The 25,680-nt window shown below is 37.8% G+C and overlaps 1 protein-coding gene across 2 annotated transcripts in view; it reads right to left on the minus strand.

The window, feature by feature from the left end:
- The window catches only part of PRTG (protogenin), a 125,031-nt gene that overhangs the window by 14,683 nt on the left and 84,668 nt on the right, over positions 1-25,680 (minus strand). For both annotated transcript variants that reach the window (XM_068551962.1, XM_068551953.1), the window contains 4 exons: positions 7,737-7,832; positions 6,515-6,701; positions 5,699-5,826; positions 2,410-2,580 (listed from right to left, as the gene is read on the minus strand). In XM_068551962.1, the coding sequence (XP_068408063.1) occupies positions 2,410-2,580; positions 5,699-5,826; positions 6,515-6,701; positions 7,737-7,832 (582 nt within the window). The remainder of the gene's footprint in view (positions 1-2,409; positions 2,581-5,698; positions 5,827-6,514; positions 6,702-7,736; positions 7,833-25,680) is intronic.

Below are 25,680 nucleotides of genomic sequence, written 5' to 3' on the forward strand. Positions count from 1 at the left end.
ATGCGGGCTTTCTCCAGCTGCGGCGAGTGGGGGCCACTCCCCGTGGCAGTGCGCGGGCCTCTCATAGGTGGCTTCTCCTGTTGCAGAGCACAGGCCCCAGGCACGCAGGCTTCAGCAGCTGTGGCGCACGGGCTTAGCTGCTCCGCAGCACGTGGGATCCTCCCGGACCGGGGCTCGAACCCGCGTCCCCTGCATTGGCAGGCGGACTCCTAACCACTGCACCACCAGGGAAGCCCCCTCAAACTCTTTATATTTTTCTCTCTGAAAAAAGTAAACTCAATTGCTTTTTACTCATACTGTTTATTTTGTTCTCTATGAATTACTAGCATTAGCTATGAAAAAGGTTCCCTACATTTAACAGAAGACAAAAGCTCTTCATTGATAATGTTTCTTAAACTTACACAAGCAGCATAATGGCAAAAATAGAATCTTTCCCCCTATGCTTCATTATATAGTTAGGAAGGCTTGTACAGAAGTAAAAACCTCTAATTACATTTCATTTCGCTACTGGGCCATCAATGAGGCAAAAATGTTGTTTTCTGGGCCTTGTCTGAAACTGACAAATGAACGCATTAAAAAGAACCAAAACTAAATACTGTTTCTTTTTAGGCAGGTACAAACGAAGAGCCAAAGGAAGTATGTGCTCCTGAGATCAAAATGCTTTTATTAGTACTTATATAACACTCATTAAATCAGGTTAGTCACTTGGTCAAATGTTGTGTCAATAAATCATTTTGGAATTAATTAATGAAAACTGAATTATATATTTTAAGAATATTGTGGCAGACTGTAAGATGAATAGCCCTGCATAAATTATGCTTCCATCTCTCCATACCTGTGGGCAGTCCCTTCCCACACTAAGTCTGGGCTTGCCTACATGATTCGTTTTGCCAGTGGGATGTTAGCAAATGTGAATCAGGCAGAGGTCTGCAAAGCTTTGTATGTGGGGCTTCTTTCCTCTCTCCCGGATTTTGGAATTCTCTCACTGTTTTTATGCTACCCACACCGTTGAAACCCTGAGATGATTAGAGCCTCGTGAGTGACCTCAGGAGACACCAAAAGAAGAACTGCCCAGCTGATCCAAGTCCAAATTGCTGACTCAGAGAATGTGAGAAAATAAAACGGCTGAGTTTTAGAGTGGTTTGTTAGGCAGCAATAGATAATGGATAAAACACAAAATTGTATTGCTGGCAGGTACTTATTATTACTTTCCAGGCTGTTCAGTGACTAGGAAAGCATTACTTAGTGGGGCACCTGCTTAATGAAAAATAGGAATATGCAACTATCAAAACTCCAGCTTCTGTTACCATTTGTTTATTTTACAATTACAAAAGTGTTGTATTGATTACATCCACGTTAAGTGACCTTAGAGTGTATTCTCTTAACTGGGTAAATATTCCCCTTAAAAGTTAAAATGTATGTGGAAGTGCCTGGCACTGTAAAGTATTTAGAATATGTAGATGGAAAACAAATTTCCTTCTCAAAATCCTTCTTAAGCTTTTAATTGCCTGGAAAACAGTTCTTAGCATGCATGTCTGAATTTAAAAAGTATCAAAATCAACTATAATTCAATAAAAAGTTAAAAGAAGTATCAAAATCATGAAATTATACTATTTATGTGATGGTCCATCCAAACATTGGCATATGAGACGTGTCCAAATGAAAGCTTCCAAAATTTAAAAAGGGCATATTATAACAGCATGAAGTAAGAATGTTAAATTCTAGAATACAGTTTTTCTCAGCCAAAATAAAATTGGTATTAAACAATTTAAATTCAGTGTTCCTAAGCCCTAATCAGCTTTTCCCTGTACTTAAGTGGACCCTAATATTCATATGGGTCAATTTATTTGCATGTGGACCATTTTAGTAGCTGTACAAAAGTCTTCTCCATTAAACCAGGTCTTCCTCCAGTGTTTGCTACTCCAGTGCAAGACACACAACCACTGGAAATCTAGTAATTAACTATAACAATTCTCACTTCCTTACCTTCTCTCTCCCTCCCTTAGTGACCAAGTCCTGTTAATTTTACCTCCTTACTGTCTGTCTTTCAACCACCCTCTTCTTTCCGTCTCACTCCTTGCCACCCTAACCCGGGCTTATCATTCTCTTTCCTGGACCGCAACAGTCACTTCCTAGTCTCCTTGCATTACTCTTACCCCTAACTCCTCCTCTACCAAACCTCTTCTATTCACAATACTCAGAGTGATTTTTCTGAAGTGTGAAATCAGGCTCATGCTTAAAGTATGTTGATGGCTTCCCAACGTCCTTTGAACAAAACTAAAATCCCTAATCATTTGTTACTTCATAAACATAAATTCAAAACAAACTCTAGATCCCTCTTTCCCTTTGTTTCCTTATCATTAATAACCTTACTTTTCATGCCCTTTGGTAAATTATGATCATATATACCTTCTCGGTGTAGGACCTGCCACTCTCCTGCAATCCAGGCCTTCCTGGATGCATACAAGATAGTGTAGCGCGTCACAACCGTCTCTGGGCCATCAGGAGGTTTCCAAGAAACCAGGGCAGTGTCATCCTCTATCAATGTCACTTTCACTCCAACTGGTGGGCCTGCTGGTGCTGTGCACACATGTAGAAAATACTGTATTATTAGGAGAAAATGGTCATTAAGTACTCAAATACCTGGAGAGGCACAGATAAGAGTTTAAAAAACTAGAAACTACTATAAAAACATCTCAAAATCACAGCTTTTACAGCTCATTAGTGATAATATCAAAATACAATTTTTCTCTTCTTTATCTGAAAACTCATTTCATTTTTATAATGTTTAAAACATTAAAAATATATAAAGGAGGTGGTAGATGCCTAGATGAGGAACTACTAAGTCAAAGGTTGTCAGCATTTCTAGGGCTCTTTATATTGTTTTGCCACATGGACAACTAGAAAGGTTTACAGTTCCACCAGGGCACCTGTGCATTACTCACTCTATTAGGTACTGAAGCTAAACTACATTTCTTACTAAAATGCATAGAATGTCTATTTAATCTGATCTAGGAAGCCACTCAAGAAATACTTGAGACTGAAACATTCAGTTACTCTCCAAATCGTTGTGAATCAGTGAATTTATAGAACAGACTTTACCTCATATCTTATCTACCTTTACCTTATATCTATCTTAGACTAATACCTTACGTTTATGAAAGGTAGTGAAGTCTTGGGATTTTAGTGGAGCCCATGTTCAATATGAGCTAAAGGTGTGAAGAGCTGGTTTTGGGCACTACCTCACATATGGAATATTGCCAAAACCATAGCAAAACAGCCCAATGCTCACTTAAATAAATATCCTTTGTTTTCTCTCAGCATCATTAAATTAGAGCTGCAATGGTCTTTACAGACCATCTACACCTTCACCATCATTCTAGAGAAAAGGAAATGCATGGAGAGATATACCATGTTCTTGGATTGGAAGAATTAATATTGTGAAAATGACTATACTACCCAAAGCAATCTACAGATTCAATGCAATCCCTATCAAATTACCAATGGCATATTTCACAGAATTAGAACAAAAAAATTTACAATTTGTATGGAAACACAAAAGACCCCAAAGAGCCAAAGCAATCTTGAGAAAGAAAAATGGAGCTGGAGGAATCAGGCTCCCTGACTTCAGACTATACTACAAAGCTACAGTAATCAAGACAGTATGGTATTGGCACAAAAACAGAAATATAGATCAATGGAACAGGATAGAAAGCCCAGAGATAAACCCACACACCTACAGTCACCTAATCTATGACAAAGGAGGCAAGAATATAAAATGGAGAAAAGACAGTCTCTTCAGTAAGTGGAGCTGGGAAAACCAGACGGCTACATATAAAAGAATGAAATTAGAACACTCCCTAACACCTAAACACAAAAATAAACTCAAAATGGATTAAAGACCTAAATGTAAGGCCGGACACTATAAAACTCTTAGAGGAAAACATAGGCAGAACACTCTTTGACATAAATTGCAGCAAGATCTTTTTTGATCCATCTCCTAGAATAATGAAAATAAAAACAAAAATAAACAAATGGGACCTAATTAAACTTAAAAGCTTTTGCACAGCAAAAGAAACCATAAACAAGACGAAAAGACAACCCTCAGAATGGGAGAAGATATTTGCAAACAAGGTAACTGACAAGGGATTAATATCCAAAGTATACAAACAGCTCATGCAGCTCAATATCAAAAAAACAAAAACAAACAAAAAAAACCACAACCCAATCAAAAAATGGGCAGAAGAACTAAATACACATTCCTCCAAAGAAGACATATGGATGGCCAAGAGGCACATGAAAAGATGCTCAACATTGCTAATTATTAGAGAAGTGCAAGTCAAAACTACAATGAGGTATCACCTCACACTGGTCAGAATGGCCATCATCAAAAAATCTACAAACAATAAATGCTGGAGAGGGTGTGGAGAAAACGGAACCCTCTTACACTGTTGGTGGGAATGTAAATTGATACAGCCACTATGGAGAACAGTATGGAGGTTCCTTAAAAAACTAAAAATAGAACTACCATATGACCCAGCAATCCCACTCCTGGGCATGTACCTGGAGAAAACCATAACTCAAAAAGATACATGCACCACAATGTTCACTGCAGCATTGTTTACAATAGCCAGGACATGGAAGCAACCTAAATGTCCATCAACAGAGGAATGGATAAAGAAGATGTGGTATATATACACAATGGAACATTACTCAGCTATTAAAAGGAATGAAATTGTGCCATTTGCAAAGACGTGGATGGACCTAGAGACTGTTATACAGAGTGAAGTAAGTCAGAAAGAGAAAAACAAATATCGCATAATATCGCTTATATATGGAATCTAAAAAAATGATACAGACGAACTTATTTGCAAAGCAGAAATAGAGACACAGATGTAGAGAACAAATGTATGGATACCAGGGGTGGGGGGGGGTTGGATGAATTAGGAGATGGGGACCGACATATATACACTATTGATACTATGTATAAAGTAGATAACTAATGAGAACCTACTGTATATAGCTGTATATATACAGCTATATACTGTCTATATACAGGGAACTCTACTCAGTGCTCTGTGGTGACCTAAATGGGAAGGAAATCCAAAAAAGAGGGGATATATGTATACATACAGCTGATTCACTTTGCTGTACAGCAGAAACTAACACAACATTGTAAAGCAACTATACTCCAATAAAAATTAATTTTTAAAAAAAGGAAATGCAGGTTTAGAGACATGAAATATTTTAGCAACTGCCGTTGGTAAGCTACAGAATTGGTGCTCAATCAGGTATCATCTACACTGCACTATGCACAGCATCAAGCTACCATTCACATTAGATTCTAATGTGGGCTCCTAACATCATTAAATATGTTACTCACTTTCTTCCATTTTAAATTACTTGGGTGCAGCCTTGCACAGCACACCTGTTCTTAGAAAATGTAGCACCCCCTAAAGAGACCCTAAATTAAAGCCCACTTGCTTGTGCAATACATTGAGGGGAAAAATATTTTTACTGTAATAAAGGAAAAGAAACTTCAAAAGTTAAGAAACAAAATAAATACATACACGTAGACTGGTAGGTGGCAAGCAGGGTAGTATGTTCTTCAAAGTGACGTACGTGTGTGTGTGTGTGTGTGTGTGTGTGTGTGTGTATAATATGTAGATAAAACCCACAGGGGAGCTGCTTTCTTTACCTTCTGGAAGTGTAGAGTGGTAGACAACGGGGCTCCAGGGACTGGAAAGTTGATCCACATGCAGTCGAACAGCAAATTCATATTTGGTGTTTGGTTCTAGACCTTGAACCAACATGTGAGTTTCTGATCTATAATGAGTAATAAAGTAGTTAATGCTGGTAGCACATTGTTTCTAAAAGACTGTCAGTATTTCCAATCAATACAGGTTACTGTTATTATTTATTACCTCCTCATTTTCTTTAAAAAAATTTTTTTAGCTTAAAAAGCAATCTAATTTGATTATTAAAATGCTACATTGGGTATTATAGAAATAAGCCTAAAAACTGCCTCTCTGAGAGGAAACTAGGAAATTGACAGTGTAGAAATGTCTCAAATCAAAGGGATTTCTTCTGAAATACTGTAAGTCAAATCACTCTTTTAAAGTATAATGATGGGCATCTTTCTAACTATAACCTAGCAAACAGAATAACTAGCTTTATTTTTTGATGCCAGCATGAAAATTGACTTGTTTCCTTCTTTCAATATGCTAAGTTTAGCTACTTGAAAGTCATCATATTGATAGTTTCTTGTCTAATCTTGTTGCATGAGGCTGGGGAAACAACAACAAAGAATCATTTATGAAAATTAAATTTCAAAATAAATGCAGTTTTCAGAACTGAATATGGTAAAGATGCAAAATCCCCCGCCCTAACATGAGTAAGGTAAGTTCTGAGACAAATGCTTACAGCTGAAGCTCAAGTTGGCCCAAGATAGTAAAGAAGGAAGTGTGAGTGGGGAGGAGAGCAAAGAAAACCACCATTAATAGAAGCTACATACGTTTGAAGGTATAAAACCAAAGAAGCATTCTGCAGGCCAACAGGGTTGCAGCGGATGGTGTAGTTAATTATTTGTGCAGTGGTGAACGCAGGTCTTCTCCAGTGCAGGAAGATGGCAGATGAGGTGTTGGCCTTCGCATAGAGATGGTGGGGTGGTGGCGGGGGAGGAACCATGCGATCACGAACAGCTATTGAAAAAGACAATGTTCACTTACCACACGGCGTAACATTTAATGTAGAAAGTGGTAAAATCATAACACCCCACCCTTCAGGTCTTTCTTCCACCAGAGGTTCAGAGTGGTCTAGAGATGTATCATTCAAACCTGAGCGACTTTTCCGTAAGTTAGATAAGGAATCAAATATTATCAATACTTAGAATGTAAGACAGAAGCACAGAGAAGTCAAGCTACCAGCCGAAGACATTCAGAAAGCCAGCAGTAGACTTAAAACTAGACTGACATCCTCTTTAGTAGCAATAAAACCAAACAGCTCTCAGTAGCAATAAAACTGAATAGCAACTGGAAGGAAATAATTAGCCTCAAGGTTAAAGGAGATAAAAGAAAACTTAGTATCTGTAGGTATTCAGGGTTATTTTCCCAGTTAAATTTCTTTTTTTTTTTTTAATTTAATTTAATTAATTAATTAATTTTTGCTGCGTTGGGTCTTCATTGCTGCACATGGGCTTTCTCTAGTTGTGGTGAGCAGGGGCTACTCTTCGTTGCGGTGCATGGGCTTCTCATTGTGGTGGCTTTTCTTGTTGCAGAGCATGGGCTCTAGGTGCGTGGGCTTCAGTAGGTGCGGCACGCAGGCTGAGTAGCTGTGGCTCGTGGGCTCTAGAGCGCAGGCTCAGTAGTTGTGGTGCACGGGCTTAGTTGCTCCATGGCATGTGGGATCTTCCCAGACCAGGGCTCGAACCCGTGTCCCCTGCACTGGCAGGCGGATTCTTAACCACTGCACCACCAGGGGAGTCCCCACAGTTAAATTTCTAATGGTCTCTTCCTTGCAAAACTAAAATAGGTTCTTATAATTAAATACATCTCACTTAACTATTTACTGAGTATGTACTTGTTCAAGATACTATGTTAGGTATCCTGGAGGATATGAAAGTAATAAAACCACCAAGGTATCCAAGTAGTAATGAGACTTAAATTTAAAGAAGGAAGAAGGGAAAAAAAGAGTATGAGTCTTACATTGTGAAACAAGCTACTGTAACTCTTACTTACACACGCATCCCGGAGTACTGACTGTTTGATCTGCCTGGTAGCCATCTTCTATGTTGTTGTAAGCCAGCAATCTCACATGGTATTTTCTTCTCGGGTCTATAAAGAAACCAACAGGTAATAATTAGGCCCAGCCCTCTAGATAGGAACAAAGGTTCTACAGCCTTTCTAGATTTTGGTTTAAAAACCTTCTGAATGCATAAGGGCTCTAAGTAAAATGAAAATTTTCTCTCTCCTTGTTCTACACAGTGACTCAGCAGTTCGCCTTATTATGACATTGCTATTGTGACTATCTACCAATTAATAAAATTTTATTTTATTTAACCTTATTTCAAACAATAACATTACCACCACTGTTCTTCCTCCTCTTCCTCAACTGACCAGACATAGATTCTTGATTTTAAAAGCCTCGGGCTGCCTGATGGATTCCTTACAAGTGGTTATGCTACATAGAAGTTTTCTGTTTAGTTATTGGAGGGTAGTTAACTTAAAAGCATGGAAATCAAACTGAGATTGTTTTCCCCCTAAGAGGTAAGAAAAATTACAGTTGTCATTCTTTAGTACCTTTGAAAATGTTTATAACCACGTATTATTTAAGTTTATTTCACTGCGTGCCCTTTTCCACAAACCTACATTTTCAGTTGAGAGCTAAATTTATCAAGAAAGATGAGTTGGAGCTCCCTCTACTGGTGTTCATTAACTAACACAATACAGAAACTGAAGTCCATCCCATACATATAAAACAAAAATTTTTTTCAGGTTTTTGAGGAATTAAGTGGTTACAATTTTAAATAATATACTTTAGAAGATATTCAAGAAGTTTAATGATATAAATACGTTTAAATGTAAGTGCTTATGATAACATTTAACTATAAAGTAATACTTGCTTAGGGCAAAAATAAAACTATTCAGAAATAATGTATTCTTTTTTCTCCCCCCAGCTTCATTAAGGTATAGTTGACCTTAAATAAAGGTTGTATATTTTTAAGGTATATAACTTGATGTTTGATATAGGCATACACTGTGAAATGACCACTACAATCAAGTGAATTAAAAGACCCACCACTTCACTAGTTACCATTTGTGTGTGTGTATATGTGTGGTGAAAACATTTAAGATCTATACACTTAGTAAATTTCAAGTACACAATACAGCTTTGATAACTATAGTCATGCTGTACATCACATCTCCAGAACTTACTCATCTTGCATAACTGAAACTTTGTACCCATCTCCCCATTTCCCCCACTCCTGGCAACCACCATTCTACTTTCTGCTTCTATGAGTTTAACTATTTTAGATTCCATATATAAATGAGATCATGTAGTATTTGTCTTTCTGGCTTATCTCACTTGGCATAATGTACCCTAGGTTCATTTATGTTGTGCAAACGGCAGGATTTCCCTCTTTTTAAAAGTTGAATAACATTCCATTGTATATATATGCCCCGTTTTCTTTATCCATTCACCTGTTAACAGGCATTTAGGTTGTTTTCACGATAACTCTCTGAGGTACTGATCTCATTTCCTTTTGATATATACTCAGAAGTGGGATTGCTGGATCATACGCTAAGTCTATTTCTAATTTTAATGCATTTCTGTATTACACTTCTCTAAATAATAATAAAACAAACACATAAATAAATCCAAGGGAATTTCACAAGGGAAAGCAATCATCCTTAATAGATATATCAAATGTGAAAAAAAACCCTTAGAATAATAAAAATAATTCTAGATTGAATTCAAACATTTAATATCCAAAAACAAGATGTAAAGTTTATTAAATTCTCCAATGTAATTTAAGAATTTGTATAAATATTTTTGAAACTGATGTATTTTAATATTTAATATTAAAATGTATTAAAAGGATGTCCTAAAATATAAAAATTTTATTTCTATCTGTTTTGACAAAATTACACAAGAAGAAAAATTTATACAACTTAGAACATTTCTGTATTTTCTAGATAGAAAGATGGGAAGACTAACAACATTTGACCATCCTACAGAAAATGTTTTTTAGATACATTATCTTATTTGAGTATCACAAAACCCTGTAAGATATATGTTATTCCCATTTTATAAACTGTGGTAAAAAGGTATTAACTAGCATGTCCAATGTCACACAAAGCGGAACCAGGAACTTGTGGCTATTTCTCTGACGAAGTACAGGGCCTTTAAATTTACACAAATACATGTGCCTTTGTCACAGCAAGTATGTCTCCTTATGATGAATTTTAACATAGAAATATTTTCAATTTATAAAATAATTATCAGAAAACATAACCACATTTGAATTTCATCACTGAAATGATTTCTAACGTTCAGCACTGAAATTCTAAGATTCAAAAGGTTTCTGTTCAGATCAATGGCTACTTCATTTGAATCTGTTTTCTTCTTTCTTTCCTCTTATTGCTGAACTCATTAGTCAACTGAATCCTGAGTTCCGTATCTCAAATACTCCTTCTGAATGGGTATAAATGAAATTCAATTGGATCTCTGCAGAAGTTCTTCAGACATATTTCTTTATTCTGTCTCTATTCAATTAGAAGAGTACTTTTAGGAAAGCCTCCTGAGTGTGATAAGGTGTTACACCAGGAATTAGGAGATATAGAAAAGGAAGAATGAAACAGAATTTGCCCACAGTAACTCACATTCTCAGGGAACCACACACAGATACAGCAAACTCTCGTAGAAAGCTGATTTTGATGAGGGTTATCATTAGAGGTGGAGAGATTAATCTTTTTTCCACTGTGCAAACAATCAGTCAATACTTCATAAATACTTCTCTGGAATGGTTATTTATTTTTAACCCTAAAATTGAATCATTTTTCCCTTCTTCCTCTTTCAAAAAATGAGCTGCTTATACTAAATTTTAAATCCAGAATTAACCTTTTTGTTGTTGTCGTTGATCAGAAAGAAGCAGCTTACATGTCCTAAGAAGATGGGAGAACAGAGTTGGTTCCTCAACATGGCCAGCACCTGGCTATTACCCACTCAGCACAGATGCCAGCAAGCCCAACACAAGAAGAGGCAGCTCTTCTGATGCCCACCTGGAAATCATCCACGTAGCCAGAGCAACAGTCTCCAATGCTGGGCTCCTTCCCCCTGCTAGTTTATGTGAGGTCAGGAAGAGGCAAACCATCAGGCAGGCAAATAGAGTACACTGGGTGCACGAGATTCCTTTCTATCCACACAAAAAAAGTAAAACATGAACCAGGATAATTGGAAATTATTTTAGTAGAAAAAAAATAAAATTATAGGACATACTGGTAGGAAAAATAATGTAAAGGAAAGGGAAAAATCCATTCACCTTTGTTCACATGTGATCTACTCTTCATGCTCTATAAAGAATCTATTTTAAAAAATAAAAAGTGCCACTACGGATAAAAGCCTTTATACACACATTACATTCTTGTGGCTTCATCAAAGATGTATATATTGATGTCTAGTGAGTTGTGAAGTCTGAACAAGTCCTCTGTCCTATATGTTACATTGATTCCCTTTCGTATGGACTCTCTGGTGTCAATTCATGCTTGAACTTATAATAAACATTTCGTCACACTAAAAAAAAAAAAAAAAAAAAAAAAAGTGCCAGGTTGGGCGCCAGGCTGAGCTGTGGGTCACCTGCATCTGCCATGTACTCCTCTCTCTTAGGTTTTAAAAATGAGTCCAATTTCAAAATCTCATCACTGTATTATTTTGGTTTGTGAATCCAGAGACCCCAGAAAAACCTGGCTCATTATTGTTCATCAATTTGCTAGAAATTCAATTTCATCTACTTTTGTAAATTTAAGAGGGGACCCAAGGACCAGAGCCCTCACATAATGTTAAGATGAGCATTACCAGGCAATAAAAGTTACCAGCTGAGAAAGGAAACCGAGAACAGCTGCACAACTAACAAAATTAAGGATACAGAGTAAAAGAATCAAGTTTAGGACCAATATGTTAAGTACAGTTAAATGCACAAATAATGTACCACAGCAAAGTGGCACAAGTCTTAAAACTCTACAGTTCTGCAAAGACCCTCTGATGCGTAAGGGACAAAGCAGACACTCAGGATCAACGCTGTGAAATGCCACAGGGAGCCGGTTCCCGGGGCCTGTTACAACCTTTCTTGAGTCAAGCACTGCCACGAATGTGGTGCTTGGTTACACAAGACTCAGCAGACTTAGGCTATGTGGTTTAGGGGGAAACCAGCAGAGTCAGGAAGAGCAGCCACAAAGGACAGTGCAAGCCTCCTCAAAACCCAGTGAGGGAAGGAGAATGAGAGAGAGGGAAGAGAGCTGGTCCCAGTTCCTTCAAAACTCAAGACAAGGAGCATAAAAACCACTCCTCAACAGGGCCAATTTTTATTTTTTAACATCTTTATTGGAGTATAATTGCTTCACAATGTTGTGTTAGTTTCTGCTGTATGACAAAGTGAATCAGCTATACATATAGATATGTCCCCATATCCCCTCCCTCTTGCGTCTCCCTCCCGTCCTCCCTATCCCACCTCTCTAGGTGGTCACAAAGCACCGAGCTGATCTCCCTGTGCTATGCGGCTGCTTCCCACTAGCTATCTATTTTACGTTTGGTAGTGTATATATGTCCATGCTACTCTCTCACTTCGTCCCAGCTTCCCCTTCCCCCTCCCCGTGTCCTCAAGTCCATTCTCTACCTCTGAGTCTTTATTCCTGTCCTGCCCCTAGGTTCTTCAGAACCATTTTTTTTTTTAGATTCCGTATATATGTGTTAGCATACAGTATTTGTTTTTCTCCTTCTGACTTACTTCACTCTGTAGGACAGACTCTAGGTCCATCCACCTCACTACAAATAACTCAATTTCGTTTCTTTTTATGGCTAAGTGATATTCCATTGTATATATGTGCCACATCTTCTTTATCCATTCACATCTGTCGATGGACACTTAGGTTGCTTCCATGTCCTGGCTATTGTAAATAGTGCTGCAGTGAACATCGTGGTACATGACTCTTTTTGAATTATGGTTTTCTCAGGGAATATGCCCAGGAGTGGGATTGCTGGGTCATATGGTAGTTCTATTTTTAGTTTTTTAAGGAACTTCCATACTGTTCTCCATAGTGGCTGTATCAATTTACATTCCCACCAACGGTGCACGAGGGTTCCCTTTTCACTACACCCTCTCCAGCATTTATTGTTTGTAGATTTTTTGATGATGACCATTCTGACCAGTGTGAGGTGATACCTCATTGTAGTTTTGATTTGCATTTCTCTAATGATTAGTGATGCCGAGCATCCTTTCATGTGTTTGTTGGCAATCTGTATAGCTTCTTTGTAGAAATGTCTATTTAGGTCTTCTGCCCATTTTTGGATTGGGTTGTTTCTTTTTTTGATATTGAGCTCCATGAGCTGCTTGTATATTGTGGAGATTAATCCTTTGTCAGTTGCTTCGTTTGCAAACATTTTCTCCCATTCTGAGAGTTGTCTTTTCGTCTTGCTTATGGTTTCCTTTGCTGTGCAAAAGCTTTTAAGTTTCATTAGGTCCCATTTGTTTTTGTTTTTATTTCCTTTTCTCTAGGAGGTGGGTCAAAAAGGATCTTGCTGTGATTTATGTCATAGAGTGTTCTGCCTATGTTTTCCTTTAAGAGTTTTATAGTGTCTGGCCTTACATTTAGGTCTTTAATCCATTTTAAGTTTATTTTTGTATATGGTGTTAGGGAGTGTTGTAATTTCATTCTTTTACATGTTGCTGTACAGTTTTCCCAGCACCATTTATTGAAGAGGCTGTCTTTTCTCCATTGTATATTCTTGCCTCCTTTATCAAAGATAAGGTGACCACATGTGCGTGGGTTTATCTTTGGGCTTTCTATCCTGTTCCATTGATCTATATTTCTGTTTTTGTGCCAATACCATACTGTCTTGATTACTGTAGCTTTGTAGTATAGTCTGAGTTCAGGGAGCCTGATTCCTCCAGCTCCGTTTTTCTTTCTCAAGATTGCTTTGGCTATTCGGGTTCTTTTGTGTTTCCATACAGATCATGTAATTTTTTGTTCTAGTTCTGTGAAAAATGCCATTGGTAGTTTGATAGGGATTGCAATGAATCTGTAGCTTGCTTTGGGTTGTATAGTCATTTTCATGATGTTGATTCTTCCAATCCAAGAACATGGTATATCTCTCCATCTGTTTGTATCATCTTTAATTTCTTTCATCAGTGTCTTATAGTTTTCTGCATACAGGTCTTTTGTCTCCTTAGGTAGATTTATTCCTAGGTATTTTTTTCTTTTTGTTGCAGTGGTAAATGGGAGTGTTTCCTTAACTTCTCTTTCAGATTTTTCATCATTAGTGTATAGGAATGCAAGAGATTTCTGTGCATTAATTTTGTATCCTGCTCCTTTACCAAATTCATTGACTAGCTCTAGTAGTTTTCTGGTAGCATCTTTAGGGTTCTCTATGTATAGTATCATGTCATCTGCAAACAGTGACAGTTCTACTTCTTTTCCAATTTGGATTCTTTTTATTTCTTTTTCTTCTCTGATTGCTGTGAGGGCTAATTTCTTAATGGTCTCGAGGGTGATAGGTAGCATTTGGTTTCTGGTTAAACTTGCTTAAAGATTTAGCAATATATAAAGATGAAGGGTCAGGAAAGAAAGCCCAAATTAATTTAACACACATCTGACTAAACCTTTTGATACGTAACTCTGGAGTGTCAGTTTAACTTAATGTGATCGAGGTCTCAGCCAAATTAACCTGTCTTTCTTTATTAGGGAGTCAACCTGTGGCCAAAAATGAAGCTCTCCCTCCTGAAACATTACTATGGCTATACCCTTTACCTTTCTCCACTGGCTCTAGGACCTGCCTCACCTTCTTCCCCTTCTGTTTCATTCTCACTACCAGTTCTTCTACTTGAGTTTGTTTCACATAAGGAATCAGAACCAGAAGTCTGGTTGGCCAAGAAAGAGTCCACAGGTATCAAATACACATTTATCAAGTACCTACTAAAAGTCAGGCACTGTATGGAAGACTCAAGCATTAGAAAACTGTAACTCTTGCTTTTAATTTCAATCTACCAAAGGGGACAGACTGGGAAATGAAGACATTGTATGTATTGTTTACCAACTGTGTAGCCTTGGGTAAGTTTCTTAGTTTTCTAAGCCTCATTTATTTTCATATGGAAAATACAGATGTAATCCCTTATAGGGATTTTAACAGTATTAAATGAAACCATGCCTATTAAGGACTTTGTACAGCAGCTCCTATAATTAGTAAACACAACATTACTGTTGTTTTTGTTATGTGAGTAAAGTTGCCTGGGAGAACAGAAAAGGCACCGCCAAAACTACGCTGCACTTAAGTTTGGGAATCGTCTTTGTGAAGGCAAATGAGTAGGAAGGCTGTTCGCTCATACAAGCAAGGTCTAGAATCCAGAATATCAGCAAATTTGCAATTAGCAGACACTGAAGCTGAGCTCTAACTACTCTCTATCCTCATTAACATTCCCTGGTTCATAGGGAATGAGGCAAAAGCTCTCAAGTGTGTGTCTGAGTTGTATACATGATTGAAGGAGCTGTGTTTTGTGTTTATGGCCACGAAGAATGCTTGCTGTTTTGGCAACCATGTCACATGGAGTATAATCCTCTCAGTGTCAAATCCACCTTCACCCATGTCTTCCATATTAATCGAATAAGCTATCATCTGCTAACAAAGAAACACCCTGATGATGATAAATGCTTTGGAAAGCAACTTAATAGATCTCTTTCCTAACGGAAGAACAGTAGATGGTTTCACAAAAACAAAATATGGAAAAGTTTGAGGACTAGCATTAGATACAGCAAGCAGACGGACCCAACAAACTAATTTATTGTTAATTATATCCAGTTTTAACAATTAGGTGTTTATTACCTTCAGTGACAACTCACAACAAGAAGAACAAAGATCAATAAAAGGAGACTCCCTGTAATGCCAAGGTCTTTTAAAGATGCACACAGATTAAAACTGATCAAGAACCTGTCTTAATTCCATTCTAAAAGCATACGATTTAACAACAGTGAATTAACTGTATCTTTATGCAAAATCTTAAGTAACCTACTAAAATTTTTGGTACAATATACCCATTTTTCACTGCAACGTGTTTCCAAACACCACAAAACAACAAAAAAAAACCCATGCCTTCTTCCAGGGTTTTACCTGACTAACTTGCGTTTCTCTTCTCTATCACTAGATGGCATCTGTGTGCCTGTAAGGAGAGCGATGACTCATCTAGCTACTAAGGCGAGAGCTATTCAGATATCAGCTGAAACTGATGAATGAGCAATTCAAAACAGGTATGCATGAACTGGGGCGACTGCTTTAGTTTCACCAATTAAAGATTTCATGAAATGCAAAGCTGTAAAAGGGAGAAGGGCTGCCTTGGATCAGCGTTTGTCATACACAGAAATATTTCACATGAACTTTAAAAACCCTGGGAGTAAGGTACTGTTTTCATCACCTGTCCCATACAGAGGAGGATGCTGAGACAAACAGAAGTAAGGTAACTTTCCCAATGACTCAGCTCTACTAAGAACCTAAGAGACGGTTTAGCACGAGGGTTAAGGGCTGAGATGTCAGACCCAGACTCCCTGGATTCCAATTCTAGCTTGGTCAATACTGTGTAACTTGGGAAGTTATTTTCTCTTCTTTACCTTGGTTAAGATCACCTGTAAGATGGGTACGATGATGATAAAGCATCTATCTCTTGAGGTGATGGGAGGATAATATAGATTGATTCACATAAAGTGCTTAAAGTAGTACCAGTGTATGATAATAACATCAATAATAATAATAACCTACCAATAAAAATAATATACAGATAGAAATATCAGTAGTAATAATATAATTATTAGAAGCATCTCATAACTCCTAATCCCTCCTCCCTCTCATGTAGAAGGGCAGGATGGTATAATGGTGAAAGGATAGACCCTGGACCCAGACAACTTGGGTTTGCATTGAGTTTCCTCTTCTATAAAATGGGGATTAAATGAGTTTATATATATAAAATGCTTAGGGCTTCCCCGGTGGCACAGTGGTTAAGAATCCGCCTGCCAATGCAGGAAACACGGGTTTGAGCCCTGGTCCGGGAAGATCCCACATGCCGCGGAGCAACTAAGCCTGTGCACCACAACTACTGAGCCTGTGCCCTAGAGCCTTCGAGCCACAGCTACTGAAGCCCACGTGCCTAGAGCCCGTGCTCCGCAACAAGAGGAGCCACCACAATGAGAACCCGCACACAGCAATGAGGACCCAATGCAGCCATAAATAAACAAATAAATAAATTTATTTTTTAAAAAAATGCTTAGAAGAATGTCTGGCACTGAGTAGGTGCTTTTTATTTTATTTTTTATTGTTGTTTTGTTTTGTTTTGTTTTGTTTTTTGGCCGTACCGCACAGCATGTAGAATCTTAGTTCCCCGACCGGGGATCAAACCCATGTCCCCTGCACTGGAAGCATGGAGTCTTACTTGCTGGACTGCCAGGGAAGTCCCGAGTAGGTGATTTTTAGTGCTGAATAAATAAATGTAGAGGAGGGGGCTGGTTTGAGAACTGGGGGATTTGTATTTTAATCTTGGATTTAGTAGCTGTGCGGCTGCAAAGGTGGTCTCCTGGAACTCAGTTTCCTCGTCTTTAAAATTAGGAAGTTGAAATATATCGGTTGCTCTCAAATTTGTTTATGTAATAGTGTACTAGGGGAGCTAAGACAAAGGTACAAAAAAGCACCATGCAAGACAGGAGTGACTGCTACAAAGAGATTTGTTGAAAGTCTAAGAGAATTCTAAAGAGGGAATGGTTACTAGTAGTTTGGGGGGGGTGGGGAGGACTTCACGGAAGAAGTGCGTCTGAGCAGAATCTGGCCTTCTAGTAAGCGTGGGGAAGAAGAGATTGAGGTCATGGGAAGAGTATAAGCAAAGGCTCGGGGACAGGAACACATGGATCAGGGATGAGTGACAGGGAAGAGCTCAGGAAAGGGTGCATGACGAGTGAGGGTCACAAAGAAAAGTTGGGCTGGGGCTAGATTTCACAGGGCTTTGAGAGCCAGGCTAGGCATTGTGGATTTTATTACATATGCACAGAAAACAGGTGACTAAATGAGATGGTTGAGGGAAGGGATTAACGAGAAGAAAGAGTAAGAAAGCTCCCAAGTTCCAGCCTGGCTTGACTGACAGAAATGGAAGAGGATATGCTTGGTGGAGGCATTGACATGCCAAATCAGAGATGCCAGAGGAGCATTCAAATGGAGCTGACCAGCGGGCGACTAAAAGTGTCAGCTGGAGCCGGCAGTTAGGATGGAGAACCACATTCAGCGGTCATTTAAATGGAGGATGGGATGCCACGGGAGAGGAAAGACAGCAAGGACTAGAAACCTGGGGGCAAGAAGAGAAGTGGTCTTAAAGAGTCATGAGGAGAACAGGGAAGGTAAAATACCATAGAAACCAAGAGAAGGTCGGCTGACAATATCCAAAGCTGCAGAGAAGTCACCAAGGGTAAGAATGACATCTGGTTATCTAGGTCCTTTAACAGAATAAATTCATCAGGAAGGGGTGAGGTTAGGGGTAGCAGAAAACATGGAGTTAAGGAGCAAGGAAGTGGTGGGACATCGGAGGAAGAGCTATAAAGGGGAATGAAAATGCATTATCTTATGTACCAAAATGTTAACAGTGATATCTAGCTCTATACGGTCAAATTTTTAGTTACTTTGCTTCCTATATTTCTACCTGTTCTACAATAAATATGAATTGCTGTGGTAATAATAAAATGGTAAAGAATTCTTGGGAAAACGTATTATCTTTTTTTAGAATTAATTGATTAATTTCTTTATTTTGGCTGTGCTGGGTCTTCGTCATGGCGCGCGGGCTTCTCTAGTTGCAGCACACGTGCTTAGTTGTGGTATGTGGGATCTTAGTTCCCCAACCAGGAATTGAACCCGGGCCCCCTGCATTGGGAGCGTGGGTCTTAACCACTGGACTACCAGGGAAGTACCTTGATTACTTAGATTTTTAATAATGATTTCTTCTCCCCTTCAGCTACATTTAGCAGGGTCAAAACTAAGCACATTAGGAAACTGTAACTGGCAATAGAAGGCACATCTTATCTCAGATTAGCATCTTTAGTTCTTAGAGAAGGAAGGAAGATTAGGTATTATTTTTCCACATCTTATAAATGGGGAAATTGAGGCACAGAAAAGCGTGGAGACTTGCTTTTGGTTGTGCAGCTGCAGTAATAATAAAATGGTAAAGAATTGTTGGGAAAATGTATTATCTTTTATATACCAACAAACTAATATGTACTTATATGCATTACCTTAAATAATCCTTACAACTCTATAAAATAGGAATTATTATTTTAATTTTATAAAGATACTTCTACATAAGTAAACTAGCTTTCCTTTAAAAATTAACCATTTTTCTATATAAAATACCCCAAAATCTATTTCAAATCTCTTTGATTCTTTAGTACGATAGAAATAAGTTGGGCTGTAAGTTCACTTATTATATCTTCTACAACATAGAGTAGCTAGGTTTTTTAAAACTTGTTTTTGTTGTCCTTCAGCTTCACTTCTGTGCTTCTGGGCTTGTGATAAAGCCAGGGGCCCTATAATCACTGATGTTTAAGAAGTCAGAGAGCAAAACATGTGAGAACATGTGCAAAATTAAGAGAATATATTCTAAAGAATGTCATCCTCTCCTACTGCATGGCTTTATGACTTAAACCCTATTTTTTGGCCTGCTCCCGGATTTAGGTTATCTCTGAAGTAGGCCCTGAATAAGTGGGTGATACTAATGTACATTCAAAGTAATCAGTTACACAGTAGAACAAAAGCAGAATAATCAGAGATTTAACCATTAAGGAATAAAATTTACTTTAAGGAGAAAACATTTAAGAGTTCCAATCCTTTTGGATTTTGATCATTGTTCCATCCTTACACATCTTTATTTAAGATACAAAAGGCTAAAAACTAAAAACTTTTAGTAAAAACTAAAAGGCTCACTTCGTAGGAAGTTCCCCCACCATACCTTCACCCAAACACTATAAAGACCAAGTGTTCTCTGATTGGAGATGAACTCAGATGGTAAAAGAGACGGACATCAATTCAAACTTTATGGATTCTTTGCTATAATACTGACATTTCTAGAAGTTTGGCTTCCTGAAAAATGCACAATAGAAAATTATTATTTATTTACAAAGTGTTTAGCTGTGGACCAATAATAACACTGGGGTCACGAAAACCAAGCCTTTGTTTCTTTTGGCTGCTGCTTGTTGGTGAGGCTCCAGAAGGCTTGAAAAGAGCCAGGCCAAAGTGGACAGTTCAGGGGTAGATAAAATTAAGAGAAAACCTGAGATCAGGACCATGAAAAAACTTTTACCTCACAGCAGTGAGTCCACCTCTGACATAATTTCTAACATTCAAATCTCATAAAGACTTAATGAGTTTTATTCCCCATCTTGTTATGGAAACTTCTCAGGTGATGGGAAAAATAATCCTCCTAGGACCAAAAGAAGGTAAAGTAATCACATCTACTTTGGGACAGTCCCCTGACACTTGTTCAATTTACAGACATGGAACATGCTAGAGTAGCTTAATAAAACATCTTAAGAGAACAAAAAGCATTACTTTAAAAATCACCGTGTGGGGATTCTCTGGTTGCCCAGTGGTTAGGGCTCCGCGCTTGCACTGCAGGGGGCACGGGTTCGATCCCTGGTAGGGGAACTAAGATCCCATATGCCGCACCACCGCCAAACAAAAAACCCACTATGTACTACTTTAAATTACTTACTTAAACCACTGCTAAAGAAAAGCTTTGCTTATATTAGCAACAAAGTGTCACGATTAAGACAGCCTCAAAGCATTAAAAATAATCAAGTAAATTAGAATATATATGCAAAGGTAATCTAAAAGCAGCAATCTGAAAATGTGCTGCTATAAGGTCAACATAGGAAGTATGAACATTGTTAAAGAAGGAAATGCTCAGAAAAAGTGAGAAAGGTGACATTCTGTGGCATGAAACCTAGTGTCTGGCCAAATGTCCATTTTTAATTTAATCTTTTGTGCTACAAGGTTTTGTGTGAGCCTTTTCGGCCCATTGTTTCCCTGCAGTTTGACGGGAGAGCTCCTTGGTCTGGCTAGCCAGGGTGACTGCACTGCCCCCAAGCCTGTCCTTCCAATACAATACCCCATATAATTATTCAGAGAAGAGGCCAGCAGTATGGACCACTGTGACACCTGGGTCACGGCCTCTGACATAGAATCTGGGGCCAGACCAAGTCTGGTCCAGCAGCAGAGGAGCAGGAAAAATGCTAAGGGGGATGGGTGGGAAAGGAAAGCTGAGTGAAATGCTCTACTTTAAAATGCTATGTGTAAGCACAGTAACAAAAACACAAATCACATTTGAACGATGTGATTTGGCTTCAAGTTACTGAAATGCTGTAAGACTAGTGTTTCTCCTCTCTCTAAACCATGTTGCGATTAGGAGACCAAGTCTCTTCTAAGAGGGATTTCCTTGTCTTGTATTATCAGACTTACGTTAGAATGGAAAAAGTTCATGATGGTTGAAATAATGCCTTACATAAATGCGCTAGTATGCTGATTTAAAAAGAGGTTTTTTAGCTAAAAGAGTGTAAATTTTACTGTAAGCCTAGATTAAAAATTCATTCTCCTTTTGTTCATAAACTGAACTTCTGCAAGGGACTGTTAATCATAAACATAATTCACTTTGCATTAAAAATTTAAAGAAAGTATTTTTTTTTAATGATCACCATGCCAAAATGTTATAAATGTATTCTGTGGTAATCCAGAATATTTATCTGAGTGTAAAACAGAATGGCAGATGGAATGGGCAATCCCCCACTCTCCCAGCTTTCCCTCTGTGTTCTGTAGAACAGCTCTCTATGGAAGCTGATGGTAGAGTATTTGTCTAAACCTGAAAAGACTCAGTCCCTTTTGTCCTGCATCCCTGAAGGGCCCTAAGATAAATAACACCTCTCACTCCCAGTAAAAACATCCCCTCTCCTACTGAGTTTAGGATAATTTGGAAGAAAGTTCTTTGTATGTGACATCTGAGATTAGTTTCCTACCAAAATAAGTATATCCTATTGTTAATCTCTAATTTAAAAACCTTCCCCAAAAGACTGGGATTGTTTTGTAAAATCCAGAAGCATAAAGCTTTCCCAATTATACTGTGTTCACGAATATTGTGATCATGTTATTTCTTTTTTGATCATGTGATTTCATTTTATACATCTATTAGGCTTTCAAGACTTTTAAAAAAATCTATTTTTTATTTTTGACAAATGTATTACTTCGGGTTGTCTGGATAAGAAATATTTGGGGTTGAAGATTTCTACTTGAACGTTGCCATGAATGAATCTGATTTTCATCCAAACACTGAAAAACAAATCTAAAAGTGATAATGGAGGCTCCAAGAAACACAGTTTTTGATCTTTTATGTTCTTTTCTTATGGCATTCCTTTCCCTTTGGGAATCCCCGTGGAAGAAAGGCACTTCCATGGTCTAATTTTGTAAGATGAGTGAGCAATGCCACTGAGTCTCTCCTACCACACCATCAATGGAATTATGCCCGTGGTTGATAGCCCCTGTGGGTTGGGGAAGAGAAAAAGAACGAAGACTCCAAAAGAGCAGGGGCTTAACTGTCTCAAAATTGATAACAGCTTTATGTGAAGCGTACTAATAAGGCTGGTCCACATATATGTTCCTAAATAATTTAGAAGTGAATAAACTAGAGCGATTGCTGATTATAAGAATTTTTAACACACAAAAAGTGTTAGAATGGCGGGGTGCATTTTAAAAGGCTGTAAAATTTACAAAGGAAGTTTACTTAAAGTCGTTACGTAAGAAAATGAAATAAGTTCCTTTGATTATGTTGATATTTCTATCAAGAGCAATTCTTACCCTAAAAGCATACAAAGTACTTGACTTGCGCTACTATACTTGGCTTAGCGTTTGTTTAACTAGCTGCTCTGTCTGCCAACACACAGACACTGTCTGTTTGACATACATCATTGCCTTACAAACAATATTTTTGTAGACTGACAGAGAGAGCCTATTCATGACAACCAAACTTCCCCTGAAGCCATGAAATAAATTTCCTTCCAGGACTAACATTTCTCCCTTTCACTGTCATGGGCTCGCCATGCCATTTTGACCTTTCTGTGAGGCAACATGAAAATACCATCTATCATCTCCTGAACCACGGTGACTTGGTTGGAGGTGCACCGTTTCATGGCAAAAACATCTGTGGTCTGATAACCATTCCTCCAAATCTCAGCCCTCGGCAGTTAAAAGCATGCTTACAAGATGGGAGAGAAGCAGGTAGACAGCTTGAAACCAGTCTTAAATTTCTTCTCAAGTAGGAAATGCAAGCTGGTAAAATATCAGCTTCATCAATCATAGTGATAAAACATGATTGCGCTGTTTATTTATGCCTCCTTTAGAACTCACAAAAAGCACTATATTACAGCAATTTATTTAAACGTTGCTGAATGTACCACTTCAAAATTGATTTTAATGTTAGCAGATGAGAGAATTCTGGGAGTTTGATACAAGCAGGTGCAGGTCATTACCATGTTAATTGGCTATAAACAGTCCACTCAAATTCTATATAAACCTTAAATCTTTCAGGTACTGAAAGACACTGAAGACGTCTGGGGGTGCTTGGAAGTTATTCAGTATATCTTTAAATAGTTTTCAACACATATGATAGAGAATCTGAAGCAATCTGAGCATACGAAGTTAAACTAAAAACATTTTCTGAGAAATAAAATATTCAACAGAAGACCTAAGGTTTCTTATATTCAATCTGAAATATATTATTATAAGGGAATTCCCTGGTGGTCCAGTGGTTAGGACTCGGCGCTTTCACTGCTGTGGCCTGGGTTCAATCCCTGGTTGGGGAACCAAGATCCCGCAAGCCGCAGCCAAAAAAAAGAAACATATTATTATAAACACCAGTTTATAAACGTTCCAAGGACAGAAGAAATATTTAGTTGTTTAAGGAAATAATTTCAGTTTTTAGTTCCTCAAGTGAGCTTTAATTGGAAGGGTTACTGGATAGTATGAATAAGAAACTGATTTTCTGTATTTTTTTTCTCAGTAGGTAAAATTATGTTACAATGTATGCCAATTGATATAACTCTTAAATATCCCACACATCTCCAGAAAATTGTTTTATATAATCAATTGTTATTTCAGAAGTGCTGTCGTTTTAACCATGTGCATAATCATTGTAAAACCATTCCTAACTTGGAGGAACTAATTAAACACACAGCACAGAGCATTTTTAACCTTTTAAATTATTTTTTAAACACTTTGATATATTTTCCTTATTTCTTATTCTCTTATCTGTATGTGCATGTGTTCAAGTGTACATATACACACCACTTTTTCTTTTGTTGAATTATCAGTACACTTCACACCGAAATACTTGGACATGTTTCCCCTGAGAACAAGGTGAAACATATATAACCTATATAACCACAATACCATTATTACATCCAATAAATTTAACAATGACACAATTTTATCTGATACATAGTCTATTTTTAAATTTCCCACCAATAATGTCCTTTATATTCCCCACCCCCGCCCAAATTCCTGAATCCAATTGAGGGTCACACACTGCTTCTTCATCTAGAATTGCTCCCTGTCCTTTTCCTATCTTTTGTGACAATGACAATGACATCTTTAAAGAATCCAGTCCAGATGTTTTATAGACTATCTCACATCTGGATTTATCTAATTGTTTCCTCATTGTTAGATCCAGACTAAATGTTTTTGGCAAGAATATTACACAGGTTAGACTATGACTTTAATATAGGGTTTTTTTATTAAGGAAAATATAACTTAAAATACACATTTTTTGTAACTGCAAATTTGTTATATTTCTTGTTGAAGAGCAACTATCATAGTTTCAAAAGCTTTCCTAACTCCAGAATAGTGTTTTCTTAGTGGCCAATTTTATCTCTATATTTATCTATATTTATCCATATGAATGTTTGTATTCAACTCTTGCCTGACAAGACAATGAAAAGTACCAACTTGTTTTTAGGGTTCTTATAAGATTTCTAGAAATATCTGGGACTTTGTACATAAATAATGCAAATGCAGATTTGTTTCCTTAATTCTCAATGACTCACACTGGAAAGCCAATTTGTAATATACACAGCCTGGGAATAGAGTAAACCAAGAAATCAGGGCCATAAAGTGTGCAATTCAGTTAACATGGGACAGAGAATTAATATGATTAAAACAATCACTGTAATTTCTCAGAGTGGATACGTGCATAGAAAAAAGGGCCTTTTAAAAAAATTGTTTCAAATATAGTTTCTATAGTTTTGTAGGGTCAGAATTAAGGCCCATCTGCCATGATTTTTCTTCTGAGACAAAAGGCCATTTTATGAAAAGAGTGGGAGTGTATTCAAGAAAGGGAAGCCATACTAAAAATCATCATACTTGGTCATACAGATGGAGAAAGGTGAAAGTTCAAAAAAATTATTTTAGGGCTTCCCCGGTGGCGCAGTGGTTGAGAATCTGCCTGCCAATGCAGGGGACACAGGATCCAGCCCTGGTCTGGGAAGATCCCACATGCCGCGGAGCAACTGGGCCCGTGAGCCACAACTACTGAGCCTGCGCGTCTGGATCCTGTGCTCCGCAACAAGAGAGGCTGCAATAGTGAGAGGCCCGCGCACTGCGATGAAGAGTGGTCCCCGCTTGCCACAACTAGAGAAAGCCCTCGCACAGAAACGAAGACCCAATACAACCAAAAATAAATAAATAAATAACATTTAAAAAAAAAAAAAAAAATTATTTTAGTTGTTTCCTCCATTAGTATCTCTAGGTCATCCAAAACGCTGTAACTTGTTAAATGATCCTAGAAACTACAGGAATCTTCTTCCCTTATTAGCTTAAGTCATTGTCAAGCATAATATAGTTTTCAATACAGAT

The sequence above is a fragment of the Eschrichtius robustus genome, chromosome 1 (assembly GCF_028021215.1).
Source record: "Eschrichtius robustus isolate mEscRob2 chromosome 1, mEscRob2.pri, whole genome shotgun sequence".
NCBI lineage: Eukaryota > Metazoa > Chordata > Mammalia > Artiodactyla > Eschrichtiidae > Eschrichtius > Eschrichtius robustus.